The following is a 27,232-nucleotide window of genomic DNA, read 5'->3' as shown; positions in this document are numbered from 1 at the left end:
TGAGAACTCATAAATGGTGAAGAGGAGGATAAGACAAAGGTTTGGATTGGGCCCGGGGTATGGAGGAAGATGCAAATGTTGGCTTTTGCAGGATTAGCCTCCGACATTAAACTTACACGCCTCTCCCCGTAAGGAGTAACTTAATCTCCCCAGTTTCCTTCCTCATTCTTAGACGCTACGCATTCCTTTCTTTGTCATTATTCCAACCCTTATTTCAATTATTAATCTCTCATTTAAACAATTCATTTCAGCCGAGAATATTTCTTACAATATGTGCCTATTTTCTTTAAATGAATATTAGTACTACGAATAATGGCCACTAATGGGCACCAAATCAGAGGCTAGTGATTGGGGCTTGCGGTGCACAAAAGAAACACATAGCTGGTGTAATATTGCTAGTATTAATTAACTACCTCGCAGTGGGAGGTTATATTGTAACGGGCAATTAATATATCACGTAAAGCAATGGGCACTACCAAATACGCTTGGTCTCACATATGATTGGAGCAGCCGAGGCCGGGTCAGAGTCCTACATCAGCAGCAGCTGTAATATATGGTGCTTTGAAGTAAAGTGAATGTACTTGGAGTGAAGTGAGAGGCTGAAACCCCATATAAAAGAGGCGGGTGGCTTTCATTGTAAGCTTGCTGTATTGGTAAAGGGATAGATAGCTAGATAGCTATTTGCTTAGCTAGCCGAGAGTGAAGTAGTGCGTAGGAGAGGTGGTGATCGATCGGAGAAGGCGACATGGAGGGATTGAAGGGAGGGTTGAGTCACCTGTTGATGATGGTGTTTCTGCATAACTTCTCGTCCTTCATGGTGGTTCCGGCCATCACCGACGTCACCATGGCCGCCCTTTGCCCCGGACAAGACGAGTGCTCTCTTGCCATTTACCTCACTGGTTTTCAGCAAGCGGTCAGTTCTTCTCCTTACTTATCTCCTTCCTTCTTTACCATATATCCTACTATATTCTCCTTCTTTGTCTTCTCAGCTTTTGTTTTAATATTAATCTAACCTTAAACCACATTTGTATCTTTAATTTGCTCATTAATTAATCCATGATATGCTGTCATAAGTATCGTGCCTGTTGCTATTTGCTCGTAAGAGGGTATGCCTCAATCAACGAACCAGCTAGTGTTTCGTCGGAACTGTGCGTTTCCTGTTCTGCTGCACCAGATTAGTTAATGAATAGCATGTCTCCAATAATACATAATAGAAAAAATTAATGGACAGTATGGCTTATTCTCTGTTAATTTACTAACTCACATGTATAATTAAAGTGGCCTTTAAGTGAATGAGAGAATAACGACACATGGACTAAGAGAATATAAGAAATGTGTTCCCCCCCCTCTTCATGCTTTTAATTTTTTCCCCTAAAGAAATCAAAGTCAGAGGAACTTTACTTTTCTTTAACTTGAAAAAATGTAACACACACACACATATCGGTTTAAAGTGAAAATAATGATGGTGATATTAAATCACAATGAAAGTGATGTGGCATCTACTGATTTTGAATATCTAGAGTGTAAGTTAACTATGAAATATAAAATGTACGCATGGATTAGCATGGCCTCATATATTTTATAAATTATATAGATATACGAATATTAGCATCAATATAAGATCTTTTTTATTAATTATATAATTTAGGAAAAGTTCCATCTAATTCTATTCTGCAAATCCTCTAAAAGGCGAGACATCCCCTTCGATACAGGAATTACGTCCCTCATCGTTTGTCCGTTTCAAAGAAATTTCCATCCAATTTCTTTTGTGTCCGGTTTTTGACACCATTTTCTTCAACGGTCAACTAACAATTGAAAAGGGTGGCCCACCAATCCCTCCCCGGTTTCTACGAGGGGCAGGGGCACCGTACACTATAATGGTCTCCCTCACTCTGTAACTTTCGGGTCCCACATTCCTTCTGCTCCGCTTTCGCTTTTCGTCGTTTCTTGATCTTCCTTTGCGCCTTGCGGCTTGTTCACCGTACACGGGACGCCCTTGCTTTTATTATGTACGCCTTTTTGGTGGGCTCCAAACCCAATTGACTCTTGTTCTATAAGACCCCAGGCCCGGCCCAATACAACATACCCCAAAACGCCAAAACTCCTAATGTCTTTAGCTTCTAAAATTTTTTTAAAAAAAACACTAATTCAATAATTTCTCACAAGGTTGTTTCCTTCACTGGCCAACCCACTACTGCATGTTCTGTCTCCTGTTCACTCACTTGGTCATTTCCAACGAGCTAACGCATTACATTGATTCTACCTTCTTCTTAATCCTAACTTCATCATTATACAAACTTTAAGTCGTGTGATTGCATTGGAGCAGGTCATAGGACTGGGAACGCTCGTGATGATGCCTCTGTTGGGCAATTTCTCTGATATATATGGCAGAAAGGCTATCCTCACAATCCCCATGACTCTCACCATTCTTCCTTTAGGTATCTCCGCTTTATTACGTGCTTCATCATTCATAGTATTCGTACGAGGAGTCAGTTAACAAATACCCAATGTCGTTTCACTCTCTTGATCATGTCTGGTTCTTGTGACAGCCATATTAGCTTACAGCAGGACACAGAAATTCTTCTACGCTTACTACGTCTTCAAGACTCTCGTTTCCATGATTTGTGAAGGAAGTGTCCCTTGCCTCGCTCTAGCTTATGTGGTAAACCGGCTTATTCTTAGCTCTCACCTGCGAGATTTTAAAAATGCAGGAGATTTTTGTTTTTGACAATCAATAGTTTTATTTCAGGCGGATAATGTGAGCGAAGGGCGTCGAGCTGCTGCATTTGGAATCCTTACGGGTATTGGATCCGCTGCATTCGTCTGTGGCACCTTATCGGCTCGATTCCTTACCACTGGCCACACATTCCAGGTGACTACTTACTCTTTTCTCCGCGAATCGCATCCTACTCTTCTATTTTATCAATCATTATAATGTGCCTGCGATAGGTTTCTACTCTTGTGGCGGTGATCGCAGCGGCGTACATGAGACTGTTCCTTCCGGATTCAATCATCGATCAGAATCTTTCTACTCCACTCACTTCACAAGCAAAGCTCAAGACTCCCGAAATCGATGCCCTCCCAAAATCAAATGTGAATCCCTTTAAAACGTTGCCTTCATTGAAGGACTTAACCTCATTGCTGGGCAGCAGGTGTGTCACTTTTCATTGCTTTACTTTCTCTTCCTTTCGCCCGCAAGTTTTAGGACTACTTTTTCAGACAAACTGCTTGTTTCATTTTTTAATTATTTTGCATGCAAGTTATAAGAGGGAGCATTCCTCCTGTGTTTTTTGTAGAACCTTTAATAGTAAGAAACGGGAGTCTTTGTACTGTGTGTGATAATTGTATGTGTTCAATCCAAATTGCAGCTTGATTGTTACGCAAGCAGCAATTGTTGCATTTTTCAACAACCTTGCCGATGTTGGACTTCATGGTTCATTAATGGTACTTTCTGATTTTCTTCCTTCTTGCTCTTCTGAGCTACATATCCTATATAGGGCAGTGGTGATAAATCTTTTTTGTGCAGTATTACTTAAAGGCTCGGTTTCATTTTGACAAGAATCAGTTTGCTGATTTAATGGTCATTACCGGAATTGCAGGGACTGTTTCGCAGGTTGTTCTTTTGTGAACCATCCTTAACCATTTGCATCTATTTCTTTCTTAGTCTTCAGTTTCCTTTATTTTGCTGTGAATCTAAACATTAAACACTGCCACAGCTTCTTCTTATGCCCATTCTGGCTCCAACTTTGGGAGAGGCAAGGCTGCTTTCAATAGGACTTTTTTTCAGCTGTCTACATGTGAGCATATTTTTAATTTCTGTTCAATCATTTGAAGTCAACGCATTTGTCAAGTTATCAATTATAATATGTGTATTGGGATGCAGATGTTCATTTACAGCATTGCTTGGGCTTCCTGGGTACGTATTTTACAACGTCAATGCCAATAACAATTTTTTTCTCTTAATTTCGTGCTATTACTAAGTATTAACATTTTGAAAATCAACAGGTTCCTTATGCTGCTGCCATGTTCTCAGTGTTAATTGTTTTTGCACATCCTTGCGTGAGTTTCTTTCTCAACTTGTCTTCTTATGTATTCCTTTCATTGAATAAATATTTCTTTCTCTTGTCTCTGAACAAACTATTTGTTCAAAGCTTGAATTTGTCCAATTCATGTTGCAATTTGCAGATGCGCAGTCTCGTATCCAAACATGTTCGTCCCTGTGAGCAGGTTGGTCTGTTAAACTAAGTACCAATACTTGTTCATTAATATTGAATTATTAGGACAGTGTACTGTTGTTGAATCAGTTAAATTCATGGATATGCGATATCCCCTCTTAATCTTGTTTGTGGCATGGCAATCAAATTCAAAGGTCATCTGAAAGCTGGCCTGAGACAGAGGAATTTGATTCACCGCAATATTTGCCCCACATATATAATGCTGATCTACCTGGTTTTCATTCAGGGAAAGGCTCAAGGTTGTGTTTCGGGTGTTTGTTCATTTGCGCATGTTGTTTCTCCTTTGGCTTTCTCTCCTTTGACAGGCAAGTGAAATGTCATTATGTTGTACTAGGTTTCAGTTGCTGTTGAAATCTATTAACAGAGCAATTTCTCCCCTCATTTTGCAGCTCTCTTTCTGTCTGAAAGGGCACCTTTCAACTTTCCTGGCTTCAGTATAATGTGCATTGGATTTGCTTCGGTAAGGCTATTATTGGAAATACCAACTCGTTTTTTTTTTTTTCTTTCCGGATATTGGAAATCAGAGTCCTATGATTATTTGTGTGTTGTATTGGGACAAAGTTAGTGAGCTTCAAGCGCTACAAATCTTGTGTCTGGAATCTAGATTTTAATTCCTAATTTGTCTATGCCAGATAAGGAATCTATAATATTTATTGTTTATTTTATGGAATTTCCACGAAGAGACAATATTTGTTTATTTTAGCTCAGGGGGATGAGATCCGTTATAGGCTTTTATCACTTATGGCCGAGAAGATAGACTGAATCCCCCGAGTTTTTCATATCTTCGATATTTAGCGGTGAATTGGTCCAAACAATCACATCCTAACTTGCCTGATTTCTTAAGGAATTTACGGGGTAAGATAAGGCTGCTCCTTTGATGTCAAAATCAATTGGCTAATTGACCTATAGGGCATTAACTCCCGACAAAATTCATTCATTGACCTGTCGTTGTCCTTGTTTCCATTTCGTCAATACTACTATGATATCTACTCTTAATAAGGAACTAAGCAAAATCTCGACAAGATTTTGAATAATGAATCTCATGCATTTTCCTCTCATTTCGATAGTCTTCATATTACCCTGTATCAGTTTTTCATTTACCTCCATATGACTCTGTTTTCCTAAATGAATTGTTTGCAGATGGTCGCTTTTGTTCAAAGTACGTTCATATGGAGGGCGCCCCCCATTTCAAGTGACGTGAACGGAAATTGCTTGGAGCCCTAATTCTAAAGATTATCATCATCATCATTATTTTCTCAAAATGTGCAAAACACCCCACCTGGCTTCTTCCTTGCCTGGCTGTGTGGTGGTTCGTATCATTTCAGTGGCAGTGGCTGTTATTTGTCCCAACGTCACCTTCAGCTAAGTTTTCGAGAAAGAAACAAGATGTTTAAATTCATGCAGTGTCGTAATTTTTCCGGGTACTGAATAGTCTCGCTCTGTCTGGGATTCGGATGAAAAAAATTACGAACATTAAATGTTGGTTTTTTACGGTCATAAGCGTTTTGGATGTGTTCCAATTCAGGAACTGTAATCTGAATCCCATGTAATCCCTTACTTCCCTTTCTGTCTTTATATTTGTGGAAAGGGTGAAAGCATAAGCATTTGGTCCGTTACATTTGTGTCAATTTAGATTTATTAGCAAAATTAGTCCAAGGATAGGCATTTCGTTGATGCTTTATTGTAGAAGTGAGTGGTCCTTTTATCCCAAAATATATTGGAAAAAAAAAGGTGGGTGGTCCATCATAGATCTCTTGTGTTCAATTGTGCCCTTTATGATGTTTAGCCATTTTCGTTTTCTAGCTTCTGCTCAAACGTTATTAGTACTAGTAAAAGAGATAGTCTGACTTCACTTTAAAATAAATAAATATAGTCAACCTGGAGCTATGTAATGATATAAATAATAACTGTAACAAATTTTCTAAGAGAATTGCAGTGAGATCTTTAAAAAAAAAATTACAAAACAAATCTTAAAAAGTTGTTTTTTTATTTGAAACATCATTAGAGACTGTTTAGGTTGTTATTGGGATTTTTTAATAATTATTTTTTTTCTTGAACATCATTGTAATTTCTCCTTTTTCTTTTTCTATTATACCATTTTACACAATTTTTCATTTTCCATTTTATTTTCAGCTAAAAAATAAAAAAGTCCATTTAAAAAAAAGGCACAGTTACCATAATTGCTGACTTTGACTTGAGATGTCTATTTTATTAGCAAAACCGTTAAGGAAAAAAAGCACACGGCTGAACATGAGTGCACGACATGGATTAAGAAATTGATGAAGCATTAGATGAGAGGATCCATGGCAGTTCAATCCAAGGAGACACGCTGGATTGATGCTTTCACGTCAGTTTTGGATCTATAAAAATGAATCTTGAAAAGTAGGACTTAAAAACGCGTCACAAATCAAACTTCTCCCTTTGGTCCTCGTAGGAATCTTTCTCTTTTGGAAGACGCAAGATTAATAATTATCAATCGAAGCTTGTACTTGATCCTTCAATATGGCTCCGATCAATGTCGACGCAACAGCAGAAATCCTTTCTTGTGTATTTTTCACTTCATCACACCAAGAAAGTAGTTTTACATTTTAACCGGAACACGTTTGCGTTAGCATTATCCCTCCACGTGTTGATCCAAAGGTAACAGAATGAGAGTGTATATATTCAATCCCCGAGAAGACTAGTTGCGGCCTTCGGTTTTGCCGTTGGCTCTTCGTCGGAGAAAATGTCCCACTGGTGAAGCCGCCTGGCCGTTTGCGCTCTGCATTCCTCACGACGTACGCCAATCTCAGAGGGTCTAAACACATCACATCTTTCTGCGATTTAAGATTGGAGGTTACAATATTTTGATCAAGTTAACGCTTCAATGGTGGGAGATAAATCGGACAACGTGGTCTACCTTCATGGGGACCTTGATTTAAAAATTCTTGAGGCTCGCTGTTTGCCAAACATGGACTTGTGTCGGAGCGTATCAGTCAATTCTTTTCCCTCTCATCAACTCCTGCACAACTTTCATTTTCCGGTAGACGGAAGCCCCATCGTCATAGACAAATCATTACCCCGATCCTTACGTAAAGTTTGCCTCGCCAAAGCTACGGTGCTCGCACTCGTGTCATCTCCAACTCGCAGAATCCAACGTGGAATGAACATTTCAAAATCCCTCTCGCTCATCCCGTCTCGCGGGTCGAGTTCTACGTCAGGACAATGACTTGTTCGGCGCTGATCTCATCGGAGTCGCTACGTCTCTGCCCAGAGAGTCTTATCTGTGTGAACCCATCAGCAATTGGTTCCCCATACTTGGTTCTTATGTTAAACCCCAAAACCAGATGTGCCATTCGTCTTGAGATGAAATTCACGAAATGTGAGGATAGTCCACTGTACCATTACGGAATTTCTCCCTATCCGACCGTTTCATGGTGCGGGATTCTTATTTCCCGGTGCGTCATGGAGGATCGGTGACGTTATAATCAGGACGCACACGTTCCAGAGTCGATGTTGCCTAAATTGAATTGGAGAATGGTACTTTCTTCCAGCATGGCCGATGTGTGGGAAGATATATGTCATGCAATTTTAGAAGCGCACCCATTTGGGTTTACATTGTGGGCTGGTCCATCTACCATAGGTGAAGCTGGTGAGGGAGCCGACGAAGCCCTTACCTAATGGTGGCGATCTAATTTGGGTGATTTGCTAAAGTACAAGTCAGGAGAAGGTGCGCGAGTTTTATTATTGGTTTGGGATGATAAGACTTCACACAGCAAATTTTCATTAATACGGTATAACTTTTCTCTGATCAATTTTTTTTTTTTTTTTATGTTCAGTTGACGTTTGCTTGAATTAGCATATCTAGTGGTTCGTTCTGTTTTTGACACACAGTAAATATACTTGTTTTCTCTAACTCCTTAAGATTCTCACTTGAATTTGAATTCAGTAAACACTCCTTTAAAGGTGAAATTATATCTTTCCAATAGCGGCGATTCAATTTAAAATATAGATTTGATGTTAGTAGTGGATTCATGGATTTATTCTTCTCCTGACAATTGTATCTAGTAGCCCATGTTCTGCTCGAGTACGATCATGTTGCCAATATCTTCTCATTTAATATGTGGAGTCTCATTAGCCAAAAGTTTCCACCAATATTTACTCTAAAGAGCCAACATGATGGTATCTGACTTTTGGTATCTAGCGCATTAAATCATGTTCATATTTTATATAAGAATTCAGCTATTGTTGCCCTTATATTTTTGGTGGGGTTTTGCACATGCAAGCTGCTTGAACAGAGGAATACTGGTTTGGGGCCATTTAGCAGTTTCATTTCCAGTTCACTTGAATCCGATGGTGCTTGTTTTGCTTTCTACAACCTTACATGTCAAATATATACTTGCAGGATGGAGTAATGCACACTCATGAATGAAGAAACCCGAAAATTTTTCAAACACTCATCGGTTTTATGTGTGCTGTCACCTCGATATGCCAGCAGTAAGCTTAGCCTTATCAAACAGCAGGTGCTTTATTAGCTTTTTCCATATCTTGTAGTGTTTGTCCCAGAAGGTTCCTCCATATTTTTCATCATGGTTTTATACCCTGTACTCTGTTAGTGTGACCGTATCAGTATATGTCAATGAACATATGGAGGTTCCTTCAGTTTATTTCATATGGCGCAAAGTCCAAACCTGCATGTGTCACTCGGCTGTTCCATAAACGATCTGCCTAGGGGGTCATAATATAAAATTATACTGTATAGCTATTGAAAACCTGCAGACTTGCGGGCACTTCATAATTTGTGAGACAAATTTCAGGTTGTTGGAACCCTCTTTACACATCATCAGAAATGTGTGATTGTGGATACTCAAGCACCAGGCAATAACCGCAAGATAACTGCATTTATAGGTGGTCTAGACCTGTGTGATGGCCGGTATGACACACCTGAGCATCGACTTTTCCGGGATCTTGACACTGTTTATAAGGATGATTATCACAACCCTACGTTTCCTGTAAGTATATCATCTCCCAGCAAATGTTTACATTGGCAGTAAGTTGTATATTCCCAATAGAAAGGAGTCAAAGGATGTAATAATGATGGATTGATGGGGTGAGCGGGAAGAGAGAAAGAGACGCAGTTGGTAGCCTCTGGAATGACAGGCTAATCTGGGATCATTGTTTCTATAAGTATGTGATCGTTATTCTGTGTTGAGTGTTGTGCTTTGTTTATGTATTGCAAACTCTGTGTCTTGGGTTAATGTGCTACTTCCTTGTACAACATTTGAATGAAGGAGCAGTATTCAGTATTGTTTCATTATATGACACATAAAGCTACACAGATATGATATTTCCAATCCTGATCTGGTTCATTTCCCTTTACTTAAAAATATCAATTTGATTAGTTGCATCAGATTGATTATTGGCTACTATATTCATGTATTGTATTGTGAGCTGATAATCCTGTTGGCCTGATGTATTAAAATCCTTATGTAATGTTTTGGCTTCAGTTATTATTATTACTTGATGGTTTGTACGAAGTTGCAGTAGTCAAGTGATGGTAAAAGGTTCATGCTGTTCCTTCCTCTTAAACAGCAAGGTTCATTTTTGTTTAATATCCTGCAGATGCTAATATGATTCCACATCTAACTTTATAAGCATCTTTCCTTGTCTAAATTTTTGGTGAATTAGCTGAGAATGCCAGTGCAAACTACCAACTGGAATTTCTTTTTCCTTTCATTTAAATAATAGGTTGGAATGAAGGGTCCAAGGCAACCATGGCATGATTTGCATTGCAAAATTGAGGGACCTGCCGCATATGATATACTTACTAATTTTGAGCAACGCTGGAGAAAAGCCACCAAGTGGCGCGAGTTGGGTCAAAAATTTAAAAAAGTATCTCATTGGCACGATGATTCTTTGATAAAGCTAGAACGCATCTCTTGGATTCTTAGTCCTTCTGCATTTACTCCAAATGATAATCCAGATCTATGGGTTTCAAAGGAAGAAGATCCTGAAAACTGGCATGTTCAGGTTAACTAGTTTACAATCTTTGAAGTTTCTCCTTGCTCCTTCTTTCAACTGGGAATTTGTTTACTTGAATTCATTTGTTTCACAGATTTTTCGATCAATAGATTCAGGCTCATTGAAAGGATTTCCCAAGGATGTGTATGAAGCGGAGGCTCAGGTTACTTTAATAGGATCAAATAATCTGCCATTAAACTTGTCTTTGACTACATGTATTACACATGAAACTGAGATTCCATTTCAAACTAATTTCCATTTTATTTATTGTTGCAGAATCTTGTTTGTGCAAAAAATTTGGTCATTGACAAAAGTGTACAAACGGCATACATACAGGCTATCAGATCTGCTCAACATTTTATTTACATTGAGAATCAATATTTTGTTGGATCGTCTTTTGCATGGCCATCTTACAAAGAAGCAGGTTTGGTAGAACATTGATGTCCACTTTTGTCACTGGCAATTTCTTGTAACATTTACTTTAATAGCTAAAACAAGTTATTTGGCTAGGATGCAAATAATGCATTCTGGTTTTTTAACCTTTGTTTTGCTTCTTATATTTCCCATACTGTGCTTGCCTTCTTGTGAGTCTTTTTAAGGGCATAAATTCTTTTTTGGGAGCAAGGAATTATCAAGAAGTTTTGAGATTGACATTCCTATGACATTTTGTGATTATCTAATAATAAGTTCAATGATCAGGTGCTGACAATTTAATTCCTATGGAGTTGGCATTGAAGATTGTCAGCAAAATTAGAGCCAATGAGAGATTTGCTGTTTATGTTGTCATACCAATGTGGCCTGAGGGCGTCCCTTCTTCTGCCTCGGTTCAAGAGATTCTTTTCTGGCAGGTAACATGGTGTGAAATTTGTTCCTAGTTTATAGAATTTGTTTATGAACAAATTGCTATTTTCTGATTGTCAAATACTGTAAATTCACTGTATCAGGGACAAACTATGCAAATGATGTATGAAATCATAGCAAAAGAGTTGAAATCCATGCGCATTCACAATAGACGCGCAAGAGATTACCTCAATTTCTACTGTCTGGGAAGTCGGGAGAATTTCCCGGCTGAAGTTTTTGGTTCAAGTAATTCAACTCCAAATATCTGTGATATGGTAACCACTCAACCCTGTCTTATTTAAAATAAAAATAACAGAAAACAGAAACAAGATTGATTGTGGATGATCAGGTTTCAGCTTCACAAAAGTTCCAACGCTTTATGATTTACGTGCACGCCAAGGGTATGATTGTGGATGACGAGTTCGTGTTACTTGGCTCTGCCAATATCAATCAACGATCGTTGGCCGGTTCAAGAGATACAGAGATAGCGATGGGCGCATATCAACCCCATCATACATGGGGAAGGAAAGGGGAACATCCTCATGGTCAGGTTTGCACAAAGATAACACATTCCCCAGTTTACTATCAGCAATTAAAAATAAGAGGATCTCATTTAACAATGATGTTGAATATGGTTTATATATGCAGGTTTACGGGTATAGAATGTCTTTGTGGGCAGAACATCTAGGGATGGTTGATGATTGGTTCAAGGAGCCCCAAAGTTTGGAATGCGTTAAGAAAGTGAACAAGATTGCGAGTGACAACTGGAAGAAGTACACAGCTAACGTGTTCGGTCCATTGCAGGGGCACCTTCTGAAATATCCAATATATGTAGATGTGAATGGCAAGGTACGTCCCATACCTGGACACGAAAATTTTCCAGACGTGGGGGGCAAGGTACTTGGCAGCCGGACTACCCTTCCTGACGTCCTCACTACGTAGTGGCCTAACATTCAAGGGTCAAAAGTATCAAATGGATCACCGGACCGGTCCAGACTAGATGTGCATGGCGGTATATATTACAGGTGCCTCACCCGTCCCCGAATTTTGAGCTATCTTTCTGTTTAGAATGCAAAGCAATCAAATCTATAGGTCGCGCTATGCAAGTTGTATATACTAATTAAATTGATTAGTGGGCTTGAGTTGTGTACCACGCATTCATTAATTCGTTCCACAACACAAGGTCACCGATTGGTACGTCCCTCCCTGTGATTGCCATGCCAGCTCTAATTTCTGAACATTCTTATTTTCTAATTAGGGGGAAGCGTCCTAGACTCCAAGTATCTCTACAGTTTAAAACATTGAATTTGGACTAACAGAATTACAAGAAGGCATTTCACATATCATGACATCAATCATCAACCTCAATCATATACCATTGCCACAAAATTAATTAACGCGGTGACTTCGCCCACCATACCAGTTCATTGGTGAGGGGCACAGTAGAAAATGTAGGTTCCCTTCTCCGTCAGGGTGACGCTGTAGGTCTCTCCGGGGCCATCGTGAAGATCTTCTTCAGGCATGGAGATCTTGGGAGTATGCACTCCTCCTGGAATCTCATCCTCGTCGAGCACAACGTTGTGCGGGAAACCGGCGTTGTTCTTGAACACAATCTTCTCGCGGGAGCTCACTGAGAAATCGTTGGGAAAGAAAGCTAGATATCCGTCGTCACCGCCCAGCAAAACCTCGAGAGCCATGGCATTGCTAGCTACAACGGCACTTGCGGCGGTGGCCACCACAACTGCTCCAACCTCTTTTGATTGCAACCTTAATGCCGAATCTCACCTTTGGGCATGGTGACCCAACCACCTTTGAGTTGCCGCTAACTTCACTGGCATTAGCCTGAGCCCAGTGAATGATGGAACTGCAACGACGGAAGAGGTCACGGTGGCCATCTTGACTTCTGTATGAACTCAACATTCGGACAACTTTGTGGTGCAGGGGATAAACAGGGGAGGAAGTATAATAATTAAGAATATGAATTGCGATTCTTTTTACTGTGCGGTTCGAAAATGCCCAGGAATGTGTGGTCTGCATAATGTGACAAATTTACTCTGGACGTTATCATATGACATGGATTAGACATTTGTTTGACGGAATGAATACCATAAAAATTAAATCTTTTGATGTTGTTACTCCCCTGTTAAAATACATGCAGTTCCTTGAAATTTGTCCATACCCATGCATCCTCAGTGAGAGCTGGCAAAACAAACACTATCCTTTTGAAGCTAAGACATCTTAACTCTCTTCACATCCCCCTCTCCCTCAAATTTTCAGAAGTAAAAATGAATATTTAAATAAACGAAGAAGAGAGAAAGAACGATAGATAAACACAGGTTTCGTCCAGTTCATCTGACAAGGGACGAGCGGGTAGAAAAGCCGTCATCCATGGGCTATCAGATGGTTATTGGCCCCAAACAAGATAGCCAGCAGTACAGTACCTATTCCCGTTAAGAGACAAATCCCTCAGTTTAACATTGGACCAACCGCAATCAACAGAGGGCATTTGGTCTAGTGGTATGATTCTCGCTTTGGGTGCGAGAGGTCCCGAGTTCGATTCTCGGAATGCCCCCAAGTGACCTAATTTTAAAAAATTTTCTAATTGGACAGATGCATCATATAGGAACAGCATGAGGATTAATCTTCAGCTATTTTTCATTCAGCATGGAAAGCAATTAAAAGGGTGTACGTTGCAAATCATCACACATTATAAACCAAAGAAAGCCGCATTATCCTTGTAACATATAAAGAATGCCATTTGTTTTAGGCTTGATTATGCAGTTGCAATAATGGAAGCCTGTGTTTTATGAACTTATGCGCTCCCCCCCCCCCCCCAAAGCCTCATTACGATTTAATTGCGGCGCTAATTCTAAATTATCAATGCATATACCTCTTAATTAACTTCTTACTTTTTTCCTTCAATTGGTAATCGTCCCCAACTTCCAAGGTCTACACTTAAAAATGCAGAAGTGAGAGCAAACGAATTACAAGAGTGCAATTGATATATATTGATGGTTCATCTCATACACCACTGTTACAAAACGAACATACAAAATCATAGAAAAGAAGGTTTCATTCTAATTAATTAACAGTGACTTTGCCCACCATACCAGCTCCCTGGTGAGGCGAACAGTAGAAAGTGTAGGTTCCCTTCTCTGTCAAGGTGACGCTGTAGGTCTCTCCGGGGCCGTTCAGAAGATCTTCTTCAGACATGGAGATCTTTGCAGCATCCACTCCTCCGGGAATCTCGTCCTCGTCGAACACCACGTTGTGGGGGAAACCAGCATTGTTCTTGAACACGATCTTCTCGCCGGAGCTCACTGAGAAATCTTTGGGAATGAAAGCCAGAGATCCGTCGTCACCACCCAGTAACACCTCAAGAGCCATGGCGTTGCTGGCTATCATGGCGGTTGCGGCGGTGGCAACAACGGCTGCTCCGACCTCCTTGAGGGAAGCCTTCACGCCGGAGCTCACCCTTGGGGATGGGGAAGCCATCACCTTCTGGGCTCCGTTAACTTTGGCGGCATTGGCCCTGAGACCACTGAATGATGGGACGGCGACGGCGGAGGAGGTGACGGTGGCCATTGCAGCGTCTTACTCGATATTTGCACAGGTTGTGACAGGGAAGTGAGGAAATATAAGAGTATGAATTGTGAATGAGGTGATGGAATGCTGTGCGGTTCAGATATGCGCAGAAATGTGTGGTTTGGATAATGGGACGCATGCCTATCCCACAAGGACTGCTCTGATTGGTCAGTTAGGATGTTATCCGCTGACGTGGCCTAGATATTTCTTCATCATTTGTGGATTATATCCAAAGCTCCCGCCACCCCAGTCGTGTGGCCCTGGATATCGCGTTTGCCCCTGGGATTTGAGAATCCTTTGTGCGTGGGTGATTTCTTTTTTGTTTTTGCATTTCCTTTTTGGGCTCCACTTATATTCTTCTGGTTTTCGGTTTTGTCTCTTTGTGTCATTAAACGCTGGCCCAAAATATTTTTTGGGGGGGGGAGATATCCTTGTTTCATTGAGCCAGCCCATTATTTCATACCGTAATTTTTCACTGAGAGAGAAAAAGGAAATTTTTTTGGTACAAAAGAGGGCTAAGCCCAAACTAGAAAACAAAAGCTAACTCAGGTGGGAATTTAATCCCAGAGCTCTTTCTTCACACGGGCCCTTGAAACCAATGGAAAAAAAGGAACCGGACTCGTCGGTTCAACCGGAAAACTGGTGAACCGGTCTGTGATTTAGTCTAGTTTAAATCCTAAACCGGACCAGAATCAAACCGGTTAAACCGATAAAAACCAGGTAACCTGCTGATCAAAGTGGGTTACTCGGTTTAATTTTTTTAATCTTTCACATCATAAAACGACGTCGTGTAATTTATTTTTTTTAAAAAAATAGTCGAAGTCGAATGAAAGCCTCTCCTCAACCATTCATTCAGTGTTCAATGTGTTCTCTTTCCCTCCCCAAATCTGAAATCCCTAACATCTTGGCGGCAGCCTCTCATCTTCAACATCAATCTTCACTTTATTGCCCCAGTCCTTCAATCGCTGGCTAGATATTTCTGCTCTGTCACTCGCAATCTTCAACCTTCAATCTTCACGGTTGCAACTCGCAGGTCGCCCGTTTTGTTCTTTAATCCTAGTCACAAGTCGTCGTATTCTTCACGGTCGTAGACTCAGATTCCACTTTCTCCTTCTACTTGTGAAATAGCAAATCATCTCTGTGATTTTGGCGCTTTCAGGTGCCATTTTTGTAAGATTCCAGCAACAAGTATATGTTCTCGCTCATGAGAGAGAAAAATAGGCTCTGTTCTATAGATATATGGATTAGGTGCAGAATAGACGTAGAGATAGGTTCGAATGAAGCAATAATTAAAGGAAAAGCCAACGAAGAAAATTCTAAGAGGTTTGCGCTGTTATCCTTCAACTGAACAAATTCTTCAAGCACAAAAGTATTAGACTAGTTAGCATATCAGTTAGTATGATATTTCTGATCTTTATTTTTATTTTTTTGAAACAGAGTGTTTGTAAAAACTTGTTGAAGAACTCAATAGAACTCTACTAATTTCATTTTCACAAACCCTTGAAAGTGCAATCCGATTGTGAAAATGGAGAAAACGAAAATTTCTGAATATTAAAGCTATTAAATTATATTATTTTAATATGACTGGTCTGACTACAGTCCAACCAGTAACCCTTGACTCACTGTCTCGACAGGTTTAATTCCTAATCCGATTTTTTGTTCCTTGCTTAAAACATCTGGACACACATCATAAACGGCTGATTTAGAAATTCCCATTTTTGCAAGGATATCCGCAGCTTCATTCCCACTTCTATGTACATAGCTCAACTTCACTTGCCAATGTTGAGTCAGCATATCCTGTATCTGCATAATCATCAATTTGTTACTGGGGATGGAGATTGTGGCTATGGATAGCTGTTGAATTGTTAAAAAGGATAAAAGAATCCCCTTTTGATTAGTTCTTTGTAGTTCTCTGGGCTCAGCGCTTTTTTGTATTAAAAACAAAAAAGGGATGGGTTGGGAAGCTGGAAAATCATTAAAAAAATGTCCATGAAAATTTGTTTAAAAAAAATTGTTTAGTTTATGAGAGATTAGGTTATCCGAGGAGCATGTGGATTTAGATCTGGGGTGCCCTGCCTCTGCCTACCGGGAAGGCTGTTGTTAGAATACGGACACAAATCAAATCTAAACCAGTAAAATCAGAACCACATAACCGAATTAATGAAGTATGTGTTGGATCGGAGTATTGAACTTTCAATTACTAGGAACCATATTCCAGAATATGACTTTTTTACTAATATACCGCAAACAGTAAAACATATTACCAAAATCCTATAAAGTGAAAATTATTTACCAGAATACTATACTTAAAATTGTCTATGCAAATAATGAGTTTAAGATTGTAAAGAAGTCATTCACGCCAGGATGAATTCTCTCTTTGCTACTCGTTCTATTGTCCTACCAAGTCTGACACATACATTATTTTGAATAAAAAAATAAACTTCATCACGTATAGATCGATTTTGCCTTCCTCTCTCCTCTCTCTTCTTTCCTGCCATCGGAATCAAATGGAATGCTTGAAAAATTGATGAGTATGGAATAGTTTGAAAAAAAAACATAGTGATGGCTATTTGGGGGAGAAAAAAATGATTGATAGAGTTAATGTACAAATTATGGGATACAACAAAATAGGCAAATCAAATATATACTCTGTTAATTCTTAATATAAGATCTATTTATCTAATTTAAATCGATTAAAGAAACTAAATTAATTACTTAATTGTGAAGATGTAAAAGTATTTTTTTCCCCCAAATGTAAGACTTTTATCTATCTTAATTCTCATATCATTTTTTCTAAATATAAGGTCTTTATAATTTTTTTTCTAAATATAAGATCTTTGTCTATCTTATCTCTCATATTTATAATTTTTTTCAAACTAAAACACTTTTATATTTTTTGATATAATATACTTTTCCCGTCCTGAATGTGAGACTTAGTCTAAGGGGAAATTTTGATCCTAAGTGTGAGTTATTTATCTATCTTATTTCTAATATTCATAATCAAGTAATTAATTTAGTTTCTTTAATTTATTTAAATTAGATAAATAGATTTTGCATTAAAAATTAACGGAGTGTATATTTGATTTGCCTATTTTGTTTTATCTCATAATTTGTACATTAACTCTATCAACCAATTTTTTCTCCCCAAATAGCCATCATTGTGTTTTTTTTCAAACTATTCCATACTCGTCAATTTTTTAAGCATTCCATTTGATTCCGGTGGCAGGAAAGAAGAGAGAGGAAGAGGAAGGCAAAATCGATCTATACATGACGAAGTTTACTTTTTTATTCAGAATAATATATGTGTCAGATTTGCTATGACAATGGGACAAATAGCAAAACAAAAATTAATCTTGACGTGAATGACTTCCTTACAATTCTTTGCATGAATGATTTTAAGTATGGTATTCTGGTAAATAATTTTCACATTTTAGTAACATGTTTTACTGTTCAATATCGTTGGATCTTGACTCAGTTATTGTTAAATGGAAGAACGGGCAGAAAATCATTGGTCTGACAGGGATGCACGAGATAAACAACGAAACTAGGAAAACAAGATGGGTTTTTGACTAAATTCACTGAATACGCCACAAACATGGAGTCCGCGTAAGAGCTGAGCTTAAAACGTCAACTTGAATACTAAACAAACTTTTATATCAAACGCTAAAATCACAGGAGGTGTGATTGAGTGGTTGAGACTCATTTTCCCTTAACCAAGTGTCAAGGATTTGATCTACGTATTAGATATGAAAAAGCTTTAAAACCTCAAGCTAACTGTTCCACCCTTCCAGGTACTTACAAGTCAGTGAAGGGATCAGTTATCGGATCCGCCAGTAAATACCTTGATGTTTTCATTAAAAAAAAAAAGTATATATTACCTCCGGTACTTCATATCAAGGATCAAGCGCATTAAATGTTTAACTATATCTAATGTGAGATTTTCTATGTCAATTCAAGCTGTGAATGTCCATAGATATTAAGCAATCAAATAAATAACAGGGTGAATTCAGTGTTACAACTGTAACTCGAATATTGGAACAAGAATGTTAGCGGGAAGGAGGATAAAGTCAAAGAATGGAGTCATTGGAAGGGGAACAGAGAATATACAGCCACATGATCATCAGAGAATATTGGAAGTCATCATTTGAAGTTTGAAAAGCAGGGTGCTAAAAGCTGTGACACAGCATACCCTGCCCTTCACCCACAGGACCAAACACGGTTCTCGGTGCTTATCTGTGTCAAACACCTTGTCCCTTTCTTCCTCAGAGAATCACCCGACTTTGCATCATTTGCTCATTCCCCCCACACACACACACACACACACACACACACACACATATATCCTTCACCTCTTCCTAAGATAATTTGCCTACCTCCACCTAATCATTCTTTTCATAATCCATCTTCTCAGCTCAGTGCTCATTAATTAATTACTTGTAGGGTTAAGAAGCAAGATCCAATGTACGTGCATGGGATGCATTGTCCCGTGGTTGTTCAAGGTTATTATTCCAGTCTTGTCTTTCTGCCGTAACACAAACCCAAATTGAACACTAAACACGGGTACAAAACAAACTTGAATTTGGGGTCTGCGGTTTCTGGCTTTTTGGAAAGATCTCAGGGTTTGGCAAGTCAAAGAGAAAGCTGAGAGAAGAATCAAAAGAATTGCCAGTAAGTCAATATCGAAGCAAGTAACTGCAAACTGATGATATTCTTCTTCTCTTTTATCACTGCTGCTTAGCTGTGTTTTATAACATTGGAATTATTGAAATACACTGCACATCTGCTTTCACTACGTCCCAAATCATCTTGGCTCTCGCAATAATTGAACCACACAACTGCACCTGGTGTGTACGTACTCCATTAAACACGACAATGCAGGGGCCCGTACCTTGGGGAGTGATGTAAAGGCTTTTTTGCCATTGAAAATAATTGCTTCCCCATCACTTCACTGCAACACAACAACTACAGATCAGCAATTTTCTGCATCAGAGACCTTCAAAAATTCGGCTGAAGGGACATTGCTGCAGCGCAAATGGCGAACTTAGTGTCATCACTCAGACAATATGAGACCTTCGGCTGGTTGTTTAATTAACAAGTTTTCTGGTAATTTCATACTAACCAAAGAGCAAGCAGGCGTGTCAACTAATTTAAGTATGATATATTTCACGCTTAACGAATTTCATTGGTCGCAGAACTTAGATTTGAGTTTGGAAATGATTTATCAAGCAACTAGCAGGCAAGGTGGTCACAAAACTTAGTTGGGTTGGTTGGCATAGGGTAGGCATCAGAATGCAGGGAATAGAGAAAAGATTGATGGATGGGATGGGAGTGGGAGCCGCGATTTCATCAACAGCGAGGCCACAAATATTCTGTAGGATTTAAATCATAAGCTGATTAACAAGAAGACACAGATGCTTTTGACTGACTGCTAGTTTTAAAGATAAGGTCGGTAGTAGATTTTTCGGTCTACTTTACCGCTCAGTTTTGTCATAAATAGAAATGACAGCGAGATGATCCTCGCCATAAGAGGAATTTAGCTGATCACTGGGATAAATGTATAAACCTATTTCAAATCTTTAGATTTTAATGTAAAAATCAAATAACTAATTCAGTAATATTAGAAAAATTAGATAAGTAATTATTAATGACTTAAAATAAGAGTAAATATTCTTATTAATTAATTAGTGCAAATCCACATAATTATTAAATTTAACAAATCCCTTTTGTGCTTCCAAACCTGGCGACTCAGTAATAATGAATCCATGCCATCCAAAATCTTCTTTGAGCCCTGCTTCCTCACTGTTGACAGCATCGATCTGATTAAAATACTCATTCTTAGGAGTGCATAGAGTGACTGTTCACAACATAACATGACGTGGTTGTTATATATTTTATATATATGAACTATTAATCCATCGATGGCTTCCATGACCCACCTCCTCTTATCTCTCATCATCTGAAACAGGAACACCCATATATATACACACCACAGCTTGCCACTGCCATGTTGCATTATGAGTTGCAATTATCGAGTGGGTTTAACAAAGGGATGGCTCACAGAGTTTCTTGGCATTCTGTCCACCTCCCTTGATTTCGATCGTTCAATATACAGGGAGGGAGGTGGCCATACTGCCAACGGAGCTCTGTTAGCTTCTCTTCGTAAAACCCTCCCTCATATATCATCTCATGTCTGCGCCATGCCTTTCGCTGCTTCCAAATACTTATAAGCTTGTTGCAGTCGCTTGAGTTCAGAAAATATGTTTGTGTATGTGTAGCTGCGCCTGCGCTTTGCTCTTCAAAACTCGACCTCCTTCCTCTTTATTTATGTATCTATATACATATGGTCGGGTATTATCATTTCTTATCAGTTTCGTTAGTTAAGGGGACACAAGGCAATGCGTATGCCTATCTCTAACTGTATTATTTGCTTTGATTTTTTCCCCCCTATGTAGTGTTGCGGGCTTCCAGAAGAGATTGGACCACACACCCAGGTTGGTGTTGAACTGTCTTGACATTTATCAACCACTTATAATGCATTACATCCTCATTAAACAATTTCAGTGCTTCCTGCACCACCACCGCCACGACGCAACTTCTTGACTGTTATATTACCTGAAAATTCCTGTTATGATTCTACAAACGACGGCCCTAATATGTGTGTGTGTGTGTGTGTGTGTGTGTGTGTGTGTGTGTCGTGATCACTGCACTCTCCTCTGCAGATCAATGTATTTTGGTCTGAATCAGTTGGATGGCGCATAGAGACGCCTAAAAATTGCATTCTGGGGCCAAAGCGTCAGTTCATTAACCTGGTTTGCCATCCAAGTGCTCAACACTGTTAAAACATTTTGTTCAATGGAAGAGGTTTTGAATATGTGGGTTAAAGGGGGAGACTTAACTATGAAACTGAAACTTGAAAACCTTTCTACAAGCCGAATAACGCCATATAATTAGCAAGGTAACGTTTTCCTGTTGTAGGCGTATGATTTGACGCAACGATGGCTTTCTATGAGAACATAGACAAATGGTTGACTCAGGTCAGGATACGTAAAAAGAAGTTAAGACTGATGACTTGAAAGTATGTTCGAGGCAAAAGCATACGAGAAATCATGAGCAAAGTGAAAAGCCCGTAGCTCCGTTCTGAGAGTGAAAGGGGAGCCCAGATATATACAAAGATTGTCAAGTGAAGTAGTTTTAAAACTTTCAAGACCATATCCCATTCTAAATCACGTGTTTTTAATTTTTTCTTGCCAGTTTTAAAGCTGAAGGTCCTTATTCTGAGAGAGATTAATCTTCAACCCCTGCCCCACCTTGCTTCATCTGTATTGGCACTGTACACACTACACAGTAGTCCACCCTTCATTCTAGGCTTAGGCCACTGCTGCTTTTTTTCACTTCTGGAAGCCTGACGATCCAATTCTGAACGACCCAAGCAATCTCACATAACAGGGAAACTTATGACAGGCGTCTATAGGTGAGGCTATGTATATTACGCCAAGAAAGGAATTAAAATCTGATGAATGATGTTGTAAATTAAATGTTCATCCACAAACTTATCCAAAACGTCCTGATACACCACCACGTTTTTGTTTCCAAAATAGTATATCTTAATAAAGAATTACAATGCGTAAAAATACCAGATTTGTGCTTACTTAACTCCACACCTATGGAGTGAGGCAAAAAAATAGTACATAAGGAAGGAAGGAAGGAAAATTGACAAGCACGCACCAACATCTTAATTTACTCTATAGTAAAACTTTTCACGCGGGCACCGACATTCACTCTTTTGTTTTTTCTCTGTGGGGAAGAATGAGACCTCGAGCTGAGGTCAAAGTCAAAGAAAGAGGGCGGTAATCATACAAGTTCATCATTACAGAGAAGGGGAAATCACCAAAATGCAAAAGCACCCGGCTGTTAAAATCAGAAGCAAACAAATAAATAACTAGTGGTGAAGCAGGCAAGCAGTCTGCCCATAATGGTTTAGTTGATCATCATCGTTTATCAAAGAGGTCGAGTGTGCCTTCCACTTGCCCTGCCACACAGACGTGTGTTCTTAGGAATAGGGAACTCGTCTCGGATGGAAGTCGAGGCTGTGTACACCCTTAAATAAAACTGTTGTCCCAGGTACTGTCTCGCCCAGAACTCCGACCTCAAGTTCCACATCCCCACGTTGTCCAGCGCCACATATATCGCCGTCCACGAATTGGGATATACCTGTCTCATCCGCCCCAAATCAATCATCACATTATTTATGAGAAATCACTAAAGCATCTATAATTTGGATCCTACTATATTTACCTGAGTGGTACAACGTGAAACTGCATCTCGAAGATTATACTGGTTTCTGCTTGAAGGTCTCCACTCTCCTCCATCCATTCTGCAGCAAACACCACATATTCAATTTACAATGTCGATCAAAGTACGTGTGTGTGTAGATATGTGAGAGTTAGTTGGATTCCCACCCAACCACAAAGAAGGAGTAGCCATTGAGATGATAGCTCTGAACAATGTTCTCGTTGTTTTGGAACACAATCTCAACGAAGGCTCTGTAGTCTACTTGCATCACAGATGTGTCGAGGTATATGCCACCGCCAGTGGGCTTATCAGATATGCTTCCCGGACGGAATACCCCCGAGATTTTGAAGTAGTCGGCGAGCTTCAGAGGGGTGTCCGGCGCAACATACGAGACGCTGTTAATGGCGTATCTTTGCTTGCCGTTTACTTGACCGGCTGAGCTCTGCAGGATGATGGTTCTGGTGGTGTTGATGAGGCCGTAATGGTAGGAGCCCTGAGGGTTGGGCCTGGGCCCACTGGCGGTCAGGTTGGTCCTGATGGCGCGGGCCTGGTTCAAGGACCAGTCAACCTGGATGGTGGGCCCACCGGGGATTGGGCCAGTTACGGTCCCAGCGGAGTTGCTGTAGTGGAGGACTCCGGTGGTGGTGAGGACCTTGGAGGTGAAGCGAGAGGAGACGACGATGTAATAGTCGCGAGGAGACTGGTCGGCGGTGACCAAGACGGAATAAGATTGACCGACGTGAACGTCCAGAGAGGAGAAGGTGGTTTGAAGAGTGTGTGTTCCTTCGACTTCGACCAGCTTCATTTTGTGGTTCTGGATTCGAAAGTTGAGCGAATGTTGCAGGCCCACATTGGAGATTCTAAGCCGGTAAGTTTTTCCTGTCGGCACAAAATAATGTATATATTTCACATGGATTCTTCATACATTTTTTTTTTTGGACTGAAGGAGTGTTCATACATTGAATAGCTTAAAATTATAATTATAATAATAATAATAGTACAAAACAATATATTCAGTGAAAATGCTGCACAGAGACAGTACCTTGTTCGACGTTAAAAGACGCTCCGCCGTTAGTTCCCCTCCCATTGATGAGGATTCCGTGAGGGAACGGCAGCTTCTTCCCGCGATCTAAATGCGCTTTCAAGTTCTGTTCATATACACAAAGAAAACTGAAAATTCACACACACCGTATCGGTTATTCATTGACTTACTTATTTTTGGATAATGTAGATCTTAACACTCCATCTATTCTTTGTTTTAAGGACCTAGGAAGCTTCAATATGTTTGATAGGATGATATGTTGTCTTTTTTTTTTTTAACCAGTGTATGATATGTTTTGTCTAAAATATTATATTTTTCTACTTAATATCCCTAGCTAATTATGTAAAATCGCATAAACTATCACCAAACTATTTTACTCGTATTGAGAGTTAATTTGACGTTGGCCCAAAAAAAAACAGAGTGATTTGGAGATTTTACAAGAATAAGTAATATTAATTAATTTTTAATTTATATAGAATTATCACTAGGTGTTTATTATAGAATCGGAAGGAGTTTTTGGTATTTTAGCACGGGAAAGTTTTCAATTTTCAAGACTTGAATCCTATTTGGGAGGGAAACCACAGGCACAGGGGATTAGATTAAATAAAAGAAAATGTGATTGCAATCTGTGAATGATTGTCTAATAGTTGGCACCCAACAAGCAACAAAACAAGAGGGATTGTATCACATGACATTTCCAGTACTTCCGTAAAATTATGTCATCCATCCTTGCTGTCAATAATCAATGTGGGGAAGAAAGAAGTGGGGGAGTTTGTTGGAGAACGAGATTCACGGGACTCTAATGAAAATAAATAAAGTTTGAATATTTATGTTCATGTGGAAAGACTCCTATGCTCTGGTTGGATGCGAAAAAAGCTGAGAGGAAAAAAAATAAAAAGAGGGAAGACAGAGAAAAGAAAAAATTGGAAGAAAGTTGTGATTATCCCTTTTATTTGGATGGATAAGAGAAAATAAGGAGAAAAGAAAATTAACATATATTTAAATGACTAAAATATCCTTATCAAAATATATCATATTTACAATTAAGTTAAATTAAATTAAATATTACAATAGAAAAATTATACTAACATTAGCATCATCAAATAATTTAAAATCAAGTTATTTGGTTTGTATATATTTTCATATTATTATATTTTAAAATCAAATGATTTAATAAAATATTGTTTTAAGATAAAAAAAAAGTGAATAACTTTTTAAATATAATAAAAGAAAATAAATATGAAAAGAAAGAGAGATGAGAAGCAGTCATGAAAGTCTTGTTTTCCTTCCCAAATCTCTCTATATATAGAAAGAAAATTTGAAGAGAAAATAAGGCATGAGATCCATCTTATTTTCTCCTCTCCTTTTCTTTCCTCCCACATTTTCTCTCCCATCCAAGCAAAAGAAAATTTGTTTCTCCTCATATTTTTCTCTCTCTGATATTCTCTCAAGTTAGAGTTAGAACAAGTTTAAAAATAATTGTTCAACTTGAACAGGGTAATCACTTTTTGCTGTCATGAACTCCTTTATAATTTTCCCATAATCATTATATGCTTCTCCCGGGTGGCGTGTTGTGACAATTTGTACTCATTCTGCCGACACACATAAGCCACTCTTTATGCCAATCCATTGCAGTCAACAGTCACTCTCACTCTCCCCCATGCATTTCACTCAGTCCATCCTACTCAAGAATTAAAGCACGTTCCCTAATTACACCTTATTTAAGTTAAAGTCATTTAAATCGTGTTTACAGCTAAGAGTAATTCCGAGAAAAGGAAATGAAGGGAAGAATACGTACGGTGTGGTTGGATTTGTACCAGTCGCCGATGAGGACGGTGTAGTCGCCGGCTGGTTCAGGGAAGGGGACTGGAATCCTTGGCCTGCTCAGAATCCTGATGCCTCCGAAACCACCGGCGGCTTTGTGAAAGGCAAGCGATGGGAAGTAGTAGAAGCTCCCAATCTGATCCTTCACTTGCAGAATGAATGTGAAGTTCTTCCCTTTTGGGATCGGACATGTCGTCCCCTCCACACCATCCTCGAACGAGTTCCTCCTGTTTTGAACCCCATTCCTGTTTTTCCCATTATTCTTGCATTAATCTCCCCCAAATTCACATTCAATTTAATCCTAACTCCTTTTTCCTCATAATAGTGCCTATTTAGTGGAGGTATTGTAATACTATACAAACAAGTCTTAAAATTTGCAAGTGGAAATACGTCAAATCATGCCCTATCATTCCCGGCAGTAACTTGCAAGAGACCAATCAGCAACAAAACAGAACATTCGTATTTGGACATAAAACTACAGGGACAGAGTTATTTAATAATTAGGATCTATGAGGCCAGATCCAGATCGATCCGTGTTCACACATTGGATGTCTAAGTATTGTGATTAGTCGTAATCACGCGACTAGACCAACATTTGAAATGAATTGAGAGGGAAACAAGAACCTATAACACAAGTCTCTGACGTACATTCTGCTCAATACGAATCTAGGCCACTTATTGCAAAATGATATAAATGGATCAGGATTCAGGAATCACATAATAGTTTGGGTTTATGTCTATTTGGAAGTGAGAGTTATGACTAAAAGCATGAAGGAGATCAGAAGAACAGGAAAAAGCGTACCAGGAGAGAAGAAAAGGTTCGTCCAAGTTGTTGAAGACATTGACAATGAGATTGTCATTAGTGACAGAGTGAATATCTGGACCCGGGAACTGTCCGTTGATGAGTATCCCCTGCAACAAATAACCACATACCGTGTCAAATGGATCAAGCAAAAGCGAAACTCCAGATAGAGAGGCGTATATATAAATTAGTATGTACCCTCTGACGAACACCAAGAGGATAGATGTCACCGTAAGTAACATTCCAGTTGAAGAATCTGTAGGGATCTTCCGCCGCCGTAATGGCGATCAGAAACAAGAGCACGACCCCGACGCCACCTCTTGCCGCCATAGCGGATGCCATTCTCTCTCTCTATGGCGTGTTTGCTTGCCGTAGATAGTGAACACGAGAGTCTAATAAAGGCGAAGGTAAATGATTAGGGAATAGGGACGGCACACTTCACACAGCACTAGTGACGCATAAGGCGGTGAAGACTGAGTACAAAAGCAGAATAGTTTTTTTCCTCTGGGGGAAGAAATAGGTGTCGGTGGTGGGCTCCTCCATATCAACCTTTATTTTTCTCTCTGTCTCTCTCACATGGCTTAATTCGTTTTCGCGCTTTCATGCTCATCC

At 39.3% G+C, this 27,232-nt stretch overlaps 3 protein-coding genes, 1 non-coding gene and 2 pseudogenes across 4 annotated transcripts; 3 read left to right on the top strand and 3 right to left on the bottom strand.

Moving 5' to 3' along the window:
• Window positions 1-630: 630 nt before the first annotated feature.
• LOC114743655 (tetracycline resistance protein, class E-like) lies at window positions 631-5,774 on the top strand. Its single transcript, XM_028931874.1, has 14 exons — window positions 631-913; window positions 2,327-2,438; window positions 2,550-2,662; window positions 2,750-2,872; window positions 2,950-3,152; window positions 3,369-3,444; window positions 3,527-3,613; window positions 3,717-3,797; window positions 3,884-3,916; window positions 4,006-4,059; window positions 4,186-4,227; window positions 4,462-4,540; window positions 4,625-4,695; window positions 5,376-5,774. The coding sequence occupies exons 1-14, from the start codon at window positions 746-748 to the stop codon at window positions 5,457-5,459; spliced, it is 1,326 nt and encodes a 441-aa protein (XP_028787707.1). The 5' UTR covers window positions 631-745; the 3' UTR covers window positions 5,460-5,774.
• Window positions 5,775-6,719: 945 nt separating this feature from the next.
• Window positions 6,720-12,205, top strand: LOC114743653 (phospholipase D delta-like; annotated as a pseudogene).
• A 66-nt stretch (window positions 12,206-12,271) lies between these two features.
• LOC114743663 (plastocyanin B'/B''-like) lies at window positions 12,272-13,176 on the bottom strand (annotated as a pseudogene).
• Window positions 13,177-13,575: 399 nt separating this feature from the next.
• TRNAP-UGG (transfer RNA proline (anticodon UGG)) lies at window positions 13,576-13,647 on the top strand. Its single transcript has one exon. It is a non-coding gene; the product is annotated as a tRNA-Pro (tRNA).
• A 402-nt stretch (window positions 13,648-14,049) lies between these two features.
• Window positions 14,050-14,715, bottom strand: LOC114743648 (plastocyanin B'/B''). Its single transcript, XM_028931866.1, has one exon. It carries the CDS (start codon window positions 14,658-14,660, stop codon window positions 14,157-14,159), a length of 504 nt encoding a protein of 167 aa, XP_028787699.1. The 5' UTR covers window positions 14,661-14,715; the 3' UTR covers window positions 14,050-14,156.
• A 7,566-nt stretch (window positions 14,716-22,281) lies between these two features.
• Window positions 22,282-27,065, bottom strand: LOC114743659 (L-ascorbate oxidase homolog). Its single transcript, XM_028931877.1, has 7 exons — window positions 26,819-27,065; window positions 26,621-26,730; window positions 25,793-26,063; window positions 23,995-24,100; window positions 23,120-23,831; window positions 22,956-23,034; window positions 22,282-22,871 (listed from the first exon to the last, which is right to left on the bottom strand). Exons 1-7 carry the CDS (start codon window positions 26,960-26,962, stop codon window positions 22,659-22,661), a joined length of 1,635 nt encoding a protein of 544 aa, XP_028787710.1. The 5' UTR covers window positions 26,963-27,065; the 3' UTR covers window positions 22,282-22,658.
• Window positions 27,066-27,232: the final 167 nt, after the last annotated feature.

Source organism: Neltuma alba, unplaced genomic scaffold (assembly GCF_004799145.2).
Source record: "Neltuma alba isolate B1F8T4 unplaced genomic scaffold, ASM479914v2 tig00004085_pilon, whole genome shotgun sequence".
Taxonomy (NCBI): domain Eukaryota; kingdom Viridiplantae; phylum Streptophyta; class Magnoliopsida; order Fabales; family Fabaceae; genus Neltuma; species Neltuma alba.
Note: the sequence above shows the minus strand (reverse complement) of the source record. Positions and strands in the feature narration are given on the sequence as shown.

What these genes read in the sequence shown, in the direction of transcription:
- LOC114743655 (XM_028931874.1), top strand. Translation starts at nt 746, where the DNA reads ATGGAGGGATTGAAGGGAGGGTTGAGTCACCTGTTGATGATGGTGTTT. An exon ending in CCACTGGCCACACATTCCAG is followed by an intron (nt 2,873 to 2,949) that starts GTGACTACTTAC and finishes TGCCTGCGATAG; the next exon opens with GTTTCTACTCTTGTGGCGGT. An exon ending in ACCTCATTGCTGGGCAGCAG is followed by an intron (nt 3,153 to 3,368) that starts GTGTGTCACTTT and finishes TCCAAATTGCAG; the next exon opens with CTTGATTGTTACGCAAGCAG.
- LOC114743648 (XM_028931866.1), bottom strand. Translation starts at nt 14,660, where the DNA reads ATGGCCACCGTCACCTCCTCCGCCGTCGCCGTCCCATCATTCAGTGGT.
- LOC114743659 (XM_028931877.1), bottom strand. Translation starts at nt 26,962, where the DNA reads ATGGCATCCGCTATGGCGGCAAGAGGTGGCGTCGGGGTCGTGCTCTTG. An exon ending in GAACCTTTTCTTCTCTCCTG is followed by an intron (nt 26,064 to 26,620) that starts GTACGCTTTTTC and finishes TGGGAAAAACAG; the next exon opens with GAATGGGGTTCAAAACAGGA. An exon ending in TACTCCTTCTTTGTGGTTGG is followed by an intron (nt 23,035 to 23,119) that starts GTGGGAATCCAA and finishes TGTTTGCTGCAG; the next exon opens with AATGGATGGAGGAGAGTGGA.